This window comes from Carlito syrichta, unplaced genomic scaffold (genome assembly GCF_000164805.1).
Source record: "Carlito syrichta isolate Samal-C Ts95f unplaced genomic scaffold, Tarsius_syrichta-2.0.1 Scaffold312002, whole genome shotgun sequence".
NCBI lineage: Eukaryota > Metazoa > Chordata > Mammalia > Primates > Tarsiidae > Carlito > Carlito syrichta.
The window spans coordinates 150,362-159,514 of NW_007256098.1; the positions used below are offsets into that span (position 1 = coordinate 150,362).

General features: G+C 45.1%; 1 protein-coding gene across 2 annotated transcripts in view; it reads right to left on the reverse strand.

Annotated features, from left to right (window-relative positions):
- XPOT (exportin for tRNA) overlaps nt 1-8,836 on the reverse strand; it is a 41,557-nt gene extending 32,721 nt beyond the window's left edge. The window contains exons 1-2 of one of the 2 annotated variants that reach the window (XR_002482614.1): nt 8,666-8,836; nt 3,708-3,790 (exon numbers count right to left, since the gene is read on the reverse strand). Coding sequence is in view for 1 of the 2 variants with exons in the window: in XM_008069412.2 (XP_008067603.1) it covers nt 3,708-3,790; nt 8,666-8,725 (143 nt within the window). In the remaining variant the exon portion in view is untranslated. The remainder of the gene's footprint in view (nt 1-3,707; nt 3,791-8,665) is intronic. The other variant, XM_008069412.2, reaches the window with a different exon arrangement.
- Nucleotides 8,837-9,153: the final 317 nt, after the last annotated feature.

Below are 9,153 nucleotides of genomic sequence, written 5' to 3' on the forward strand. Positions count from 1 at the left end.
CAGCGTTCCAAGTAGCCAGAATTACAGGCATGCACTACCACACCTGGCTGATTTTTTTGATTTATTGTAGAGATGAGGTCTCGCTGCCCAGGTGGGTCTCGAACCCACAGGCTCAGACAATCCACTCACTTCAGCCTCCCAAAGGCGCGGGATTACAGGCTGAGCCACCGAGCTCAGCTGACCTTTGGTTTTCTTATCTCACTTTATAACACTGAAGTCCATTTACTTACAAAGTTAAGAAAACTCTATCACAGAGCAAGCAAAAAAATGAAGATGGGCCTTAGATATAGTGCTTTGTAAAGAAGCAAGATGTTCCCCCTAAATTCCAGCTATTAGGATTCCTGGGCTGGGCACAGTGAATCATGCCTATATCTATAATCCCAGTACTTTGGGAGGCCAAGGCGAGGGGACTGCCTTGAGCCTCAGGAGTTCAAGACCAGCCTGGGCAACATGACAAGACCTTGTCTCTACAATAATAACAATTTAAAAACTTAGCCAGACATGGTGGTGTGCACCTGTAGTCCCAGCTACTTAGGAAGCTGAGGCATAAGGAACGCCTGAGCCCAGTAGGCTGAGGCTGCAGTGGCTGTGAGTATGTCACAGCACTTCAGCCTGGGCGACAGAGTGAGACTCCAACTCAAAAAAAAAAAAAAGATTCCTGGAAGAACTTCTTTGTTTCACAATTCAAGGTCAGTTTAAAATGACAAATGGCAGTACAGTCAGAGACTGAGTCAAATCAGAGACGGTCATCCAGTTCTTACTTAAAATTCAGCCGGCTGGGCACGGCAGCTGATCCCCGCCAGCACTTTGGAAGGCCGAGATGAGAGAATTGCCCAAGCCCACGGGTTTGAGACCAGCCTGGGCAACTTTGCAAAATCTCATCTCTGATGTAAATAAAAAAATTAGCTGGGTGTGGTGGCGCAAGCCTGTATTTCCAGCTACTTGGAAGGCTGAGGTGGAAGGCTCACCGGATCCCAGCAGGTCAATGCTGGGGGTGGCCGTGAGTGTGCCATTGCACTCCAGCCTAGGCAACAGAGTGAGACTCCAACTAAAAAAAAAAAAAAAAAAAAAAAAAAAAAATTCAGCCTCAGTCAGTTCTATCACAGCCAAATCCAAAGCACACAGGGTCAGGCAGCCTGTCTGTCCACTGCCAAAGTTCCTCCAGGACACTAAATTACAAAAAGGGTGTTCTTGCAAAACAGGGCAAAGTGCGCCCCTTTCAGCCCCACAGTGCCAGCTGTCTCTCTAGGGTGATGAGAATTGCAGCGAGCCAGCTATCAACTCCGACAAGCACCCTCTAGGTCTGGGTCAGGCTCAGTCTCAGAGTTTCTTTCCTACGTATAGAGGTAACTGGCCCAAGTAGTAATGGAAACGTCGTCTTAATGTATACCATATAAATTAATCAAACAAAATAATTTCACATGTAAGATGAAACTTGCTCTTTTAAAACTTGTAAAGCTAGGTTTAATTAGCATCTTTTCTGAGACCTTAGGGTTTCTATTCCTTTTTTTTTTTGAGTTGGAGTCTCACTCTGTCACCCAGATTGGAGTGCAGTGGTCGCTCCCGGCCACCGCAGCCTCGACCTGCTGGGCTCCGGTGATCCTTCCACCTCAGCCTTCCAAGTAGCTGAAACTACAGGCGCACGCTACCACGCCCGGCTAATTTATTTATTTATTGTAGAGATGAGGTCTCGCCACGTTGCCCAGGCGGGTCTCGAACTCACAGGCTCAGGCAATCCAATCACCTTGGCCTCCCAAAGCACTGGGATTACAGGCTGAGCCACCGAGCCTGGCTGGGTTTCTATTCTTATTAAGGATGACACTGAAACCTTAACTGAATTATACAAGACTTGAGATTTTCCACTAAAAAAATTACTACAGGAAGCCTTTAATTAAAAGCCAGCTCTTATTTACTATAAGACATGCAGCTGAGTTTTTGAAAGCAACTTTCTCTAAACTGAAGCACCTGGTTTCAAGTGTAAAACAGACTGACAAGCAGAGTACATTGAGACTCCAGCCAGAAGGCTCTCTCCTAACACCTGCCTTCTACTCCCACTTCCCCAAGCCTCACAATACCAAGCTGCACTTCTTCTGTAAGAAAGAAACTTAACTGCCATATAAATGAATAAAACAAATATAGGAGAGTTCTCACGTCTATAAAAATCAAGCTGAATGCTTTAGAAAGACTTCTATGCTGGGTGCGGGGGCTCACACCTGTCATTCTAGCACTTTGGGAGGTGGAAATGAAAGGATTTCCTGAACCCATGGGTTCGAGACCAGCTTGGGCAACTTGACAAGACCTCATCTCTACAATAAATCAAAAAATTAGCTGGGCATGGTGGTGTGGGCCTGTGGTTCCATCTCCTTGGAAGGCTGAGGCAGAAGGATCGCCGGAGCCCAGCAGGTCAAGGCTGCGGTGGCTGTGTACGTGCCACTGTACTCCACTCCACCCTGGGCAACAGAGTGAAACTCCGACTCAAAAAAAAAAAAAAAAAAGAAAAGAAATTTAGAAATTCAGCAGGCTCGGTGGCTCAGCCTGTAATCCCGCGCCTTTGGGAGACTGAGGTGAGTAGATTGCCTGAGCCCGCGGGTTCAAGACCCGCCTGGGCAACTTGGCGAGACCTTATCTCTACAATAAATCAAAAAATTAGCCAGGCATGGTAGCGCGCGCCTGTAGTTCCAGCTACTTGGAAGGCTAAGACGGAATGATCGCCGGAGCCCAGCAGGTCGAGCGGCCCTGCATTCCAGTCTGGGCGACAGAGTGAGACTTAACTCAAAAAAAAAAAAAAAAAGAAAGAAAGTCACACTCCAGGGAGAAAAAAACCTGGTCCATATTTGATGTGGTCTAGATAACCAGAAGGCTTGGGGGCGGGGTGCAAATGTCTTAAAAAAAAAACCTATGGATCTGAACTCACTGGGAGACCCCAGCTGGAAGCCATAGAGGACAGGTTACAGGGGACTGCAGGAGAGCAGGGTAGTGCCAGCAGCACGCACACACAATCGAGACGGGAACCTAGTGTGTATATATGCCAAGTTAAAATTAAAGTGCAAGATGTCTATAACTTTCTTTTTTTAGTTCGAGTTTCACTCTGTCGCCCACACTGGAGTGCAGTGGCTGCTCCCGGCCACCACAGCCTCGACCTGCTGGGCTCTAGCGATCCTTCCGCCTCAGCCTTCCAAGTAGCTGGAACTACAGGCATGCGCTACCACGCCCGGCTAGTTTTTGATTTTATTATAGAGATGAGGTCTTGCCAAGTTGCTCGGGTGGGTCTCAAACCTGCGGGCTCAGGCAATCCACTCACCTCAGCCTCCCAAAGTGCTGGGATTACAGGCTGAGCCATCGTGCCCGGCTTGATGTCTATAACTTATGATCATTTCCTTCACCAACTTTTAGGAGAGACAATTCTCACTCTCAGTCCTAAGAAGATAGGGAAGGTAAGTCTGTACTGCACTGTCCCGACCAGAATGTGCCATCAGACCCACAACCCACAGCAGAGGACAACTGTGCTGAAAAGTCAATTCTGAATAGCCAAACTTAGTGGTTTACCGTTTTTCTCATTTCCATACCAAATGACTGTATGTTAATGGCGTTCCAAAAGGCAGATCATGTTTTTATAAAAACAGTTTCCAAATACAGGTAACTTAACAGCACTGCCACGTTCCCAGAAATTTAAATTCTTCCAAGAGCCACACAAATGTTGAAATTACCTGTATGTCCTCTGGGCTAGAGCTTCTGCACACACCTGCCAGGCATCTGGGGAAACCTTTAGCTGCTCAAAGTAGGCCAGAGCCTGTAAGATGGCCAGAAAAAAAGCATTTGGAACAGTCCACCAACATCCTACTGATACTAAATAAAATATTCTGAGAGTAACAAACTATTAATAAATCAGTAAATTTAACAGAAAACCAGCTAAAACATTAAATTCAGGGGTCAAACATCCACAGCTTAGGGATCTTTCCTAGAAAAAAGGTCACACAAAGATACATTCCATCAGTTAGGTAGTGTTCAAATCTGTCTCCTCACAGCAAACACAAGAATGCCATGCAGACTTCACTGGGTTATTAAAAGAAATAAGAGCAAAACGTCCCAGTGCTTTGCCAAGCATCAAACTCCTGAGGCCTCCACGGCTGTAAAGTAGGAAGTGAAGGCATTTTCCTATCTAACAGCACATCTGCCATTAAAGGGGTGATTGATTATACAAGACCCACATACATACAGGTATATAATTTGACTGTTACACAGAAAAGAGCATTCAAGTCTTTTCTTATAATCATGAAAGTTCCCTGAAAAGAGAGATTAAAATGACTGGAGTACAACTGCATTATATGAATTTTGGGAAAGTCTCAAAGGATTAAAAAGGTCAAAGCCTTAGGAAATGCCTCTCATCCCAGTTCTGAACATAGGGCCTCTGATGAGCGGACTGCTGCGCAGAGCAAGATCCTCAGGAACGGAGGCAACAGAGTCCGCAGGCCCCTTCTGGCTGTGGGGCATGGCCATTCCGCACTCTCTCATGAGCACACGGCACCTAGAGCGGGCTTCGTGCATGGGAAGGAGCCACGTATCAAAAGCATTCCCAGGACAGGCAAGAGGACTGCCTGAGCCCACAGGTTCGAGACCAGCCCGGGCACCTTGGTGAGACCTCTTCTCTACAATAAATCAAACAATAAGCTGGGTGTGGTGGTGCGTGCCTGTAGTTCCGGCTACTTGGAAGGCTGAGACAGAAGAATCACTAGAGTCCAGCAGGTGGAGGCTGCAGCAACCGTAAGCATACCACTGCACTCCAGCCTGGGCGACAGAGTGAGACTCCGACTCAAAAAAAAAGAACAGAAAAGAAAAGCATCTCGGCTACCAGGACAATGGCATATGATCTGTAAACACTGGGAGATGACTTAAAAGCAATTGGGTCCTGAGACAAAACCTGACCTGAGGTGGAAGGAATGTGAAACATTAGGGAAACTTAATTTCAGTATTTTTTTAAACTGTTGTGTGTCCCACAGTAAAAATTTATTTGTCAGTCCAGATAGTAACTGGAAAATCAAAACAGGATCGAGTATCAGCATGCACAGCACATAGCAAGGTTCTCATCTGTAACTTGTTTTGGTTACACATGTGATGTAAATGTGCACATGCACACCAGGTCAAGAGGCGAAAGCACCTTTCCCTTTGAGTTAGCAATACAAGCCACTGTGTGGGCGCTCCCATGTGGTCTCACGGTTGCTCCCACTGATCAAGACCGTCAAACAGCCTTAAGCCTAGGGGATAGGAAAAACTTTTGGGCACCCGGCTGGCCCAGAATTTTAAAGACCTCGGCATTCCAAGTGAGTGCCGGAACTCTCTTTCCTTAGCTATAATGAGCCCCCTTAGCTCACACCAGTTTATGCAAATGAGGCGACTGAAGGGCCCCCTGCCAGCCACAGGATAGGGCTGGCTGCCAGAAAGGCCCCAGCCACCAACCTCTGGGACAAGAACTGCAGATAAAACCTGCAAGGGCTCTCGAACTTGCCGGCTGAACACACTAAGGCGCTCGGAGCGGGGAGGCTCTGTGTCCACCCCCTCCCTTTGCGTCACTTCCACTTGGCTCTTCCTGAGCTCATCCTTTCCGGTAAATCAGCAATCATAAATCAACTGTCGTTCTCAGTTCCATGGGCCATTCTGGTCAATTACTGAACCTGAGAACGGAGTTGTGGGAGCCCCCAATTCTACAGGCAGTCATCAGATATAAGCGGTTCTAGATTCACAAGGGGTGTCTGAGGGGGGCAGTTTGTGAGACTGGCCCTGAACCTGTGGATGTGATGCTAGCTCCTGGTAGTGTCAGAACTGAATTGATTTATAGGACACCCAGTTGGTGCCCACAGAAGCCGCGAATTGGTTGCTGGTGTTGGACAACAGCCCAGAGTCAATAATGGCTATCTTTGGAAGTTATGAGTGAGAGCACCCAGGCAGCTGTAAGAGAGGTGAACTCAATTGGTCTAAACAGCAGACCCTGAAACCAGGGTTTCCTTCAGGAACATCTCAGAGGCCAGAGCAGGGGGCAAGGTCGAAGTCAATTATGTGTGTTGTATGAGCACTTAATAGTTCACTTACAAAAAGCGTATGTAGGCTGGGCTTGGTGGCTCAGCCTGTAATCCCAGCACTTTGAGAGGCCGAGGCAAGTGGACTGCCTGAGCCCGCAGGTTTGAGACTGGCCTGGGCAACTTGGCAAGACCTCTTCTGGGCAATAAATAAAGAAAATTAACCAGGCATAGTAGCACACACCTGTAGTTCCGGCTACTTGGAAGGCTGAGGTGGAAGGAGCACCGGCACCCGGCAGATCGAAGCCGGGGTGGCCATGAGTGTACCCCTGCCCTCCAGCCTGGGCGACAGAGTGAGACTCCAGCTCAAAAAAAAAAAAAAAAGTGTATGTGCCAGGGAGCAGTTTCAGTTGTTAGAACAGTCACTGACATACCATTTTCTTTAAATAATAACAGATTTAAGCCAAAGATGAACATCCCATGGGGGGTGGGGTGGGGAATAACCGGAAAGTCTTTAACCGAAGTCTTTGTACTCCAAATCTGGGCATTACCGGTGTTAAAAAAAAAAAATCTGTGGCATCAATGAGCAAATTCTAGCTTTCTCTACCTAGCTCCCACACCTTTTTTTCTAATGGTTTACTGCTGAGGCAGGAGTCAGTTCAGCTTTTACTGTCCACGTAAAAACCAGAGAACGAACTACAGAGACAGACAGACAGCTGAGCAACTACAGCTGGCAGTCACTATCTCGCCACCAACTGAACTAAGTCCCCACTACTCCACTCCTGTAGGCAACAAAGGGGCTCTGAGAATTCACCTTTCCTTCAGATCACCTCCTTTTTCATCCCGATTAATTCTGTTCTGCAGAATGGCTTCATGGGACATCAGATTATGCCTGGACCTGGATGCTTAAAGCACGCCTGAGACTCAGAGTTCCCACGAGCCTATTTTTGTTGACAAAAAGCGCAATGTCTGTATTAAAGCCACCAACAATGCACTGGTTTTACTTTTCTGAAAAAGAAGTCATGCACATTTTATATAAAACTGTGCCGGGCACGGTGGTTCATGCTTTAATCCCAGCACTTTTTGAGGCCAAGGCGGGAGGATCGCTTGAGCCCAAGAGCTCGATACACAGCCAGACCCTGTCTCTACAAAAAATAAAAATTAGCCGGGCGTAGTGCAGCACACGCACAGTCCCAGCTGCTGGGGAAGCTGAAGTAGAAGGATCACCTAAGTCCAGGAGGCGGAGGCTGTGGTGAGCTGTGATCACGTCCCTGTACTTGAGCAAGAGTGAAACTCCAACTCAAAAAAAATTAGAAAAACCAAAGGATTTCAAAAGGTACATAAAAAAATAACAGGAAAGGCCATCTAAGAACTAAATATATAGTCACAGACTTTTAGTTATAATAAGCATGCAACAGCAAACTAGACTACGGGTAAAACGCTGATGCTTCAACTGTGTTTGAGGTAGGTAGCTAAATGCCTGTGAAAAGAATATCTGATTACACACAGAAGATACGAACTGTAAATGCTTCTGATGTCCTCACTCATTTGATAGTATCTCATAATCGGCCTGATACTTAAATCTCAACCCCTATTATTTTCCTGTAACTGGAGGGCTAGTTGCTTGTGTAATGGCAGAGACATGCGCATGGTACTTCGTTAGAAACTACTTGGGATATTTCTTTTAGTACTTTCACAAACTCCTGCTTGGGGTGGGGGGGAGACAACATCAGTAAGGGTACCTGATCTCAAGCCAGGCAAAGTGGGGACCAAAGAGAGGCCCAAACTTTACCTGTACCACTTGTATACCTCATTCTGAAGTGTACCCCACATCTCAAAAAATAGAACAAAAACAAAACAAAACTTCTACTTAAGAGCAGAACAAAACTGCTGTAATATCAGGGAAATTGTTAACCTTGCCAGCTCATTTATGAAAAATATTCTTTGTAACGAAAAGAAGGAAGAAAATGTCTCTCTCCTTCCACTTACCCTGTGCTTCAGAACACCCACATGTCTTTAAGAAATTAATTACAGACTTATTCCTCAGATGCTTCTTTTATCATTCAGCTACAGCCATGACTACAGTTGTAGGCTACATTATATTGAATTGTTGACATGTGAGCAGCTATCTTGGCACCTCCTAATGAATTCCTTGTCATGTAATCATTTCAAGCAACTTAAGACGTGGCATATCATAACTGCTTACTTACATGTCTGCCTGACTAAGTAACAAGGATGTTAAATGTCACTAATACAAGGGTTAAACACCTTGTACAGACCAAGCAAGCAATGGGAAAATAAAATATGCATGTCTGCAACTCTGGAAAGGCCCTTAACAATACTTTGCATTTCAATTTTTAAATTTTCTTTATAATGTTCTCCCAAAATTCCTAATTTTTAACTCATTAGAAATAATGACTGATGTTGCATTAACTATTTGCCTTAAATCACAGGAGATTTTAATGCTTTTGTTCAGCCAACCAAACTGAAATAAAAACACTGCTGCTTCTTTAGAATATTCAAGTATCTCAAATGTGTCTGTTCATTTCTACCCAAATTAGACCTGTATCATCAGTTACATTTTTGATTCAAGTCCTCTACTGCAAATGTGTAGTAACACGCTTTAAAAGAAAAGATTCAGCAGACTAACTCACCCTTTGTCTAAAGTCCGAATCAGCATTTGGATTCAGCCCTAAAAGAGCCTGTTCATCCATCCTTGCTGCTATACTTGGAGTTTTCTGGTTACAGGTGTGCCCTCTGATCCCACAGAAGAATCCACAAACATCTGCACACAAAGTTGAAAGACAAGATATACATGTGTATCCAGAATAACATAACAAGTGTATAAAATCATGCAAAGATGCTGACGTTTTAAAAAACTTCCTCTGAAACACACCCTAATGCGACTAAAGATTAGAGCCTTCGTTTCAGGAAAATGGCCCATGTTAATTGTTCCACTAATGTGTAATTTCTAAAGATCTGAAGTATGCCATTAAGGTGCTCAAGCATGCTTATTCAAGATCTTCAATAAAATACAGAAATCATTTTCCACCTTAAGCAGAAGCAGCTAAGTTATGATACGTTGTACTTATTATCTCCAGTATTTAAAAGTGTAATTGTGCAACAAAAATGACAAATCCAG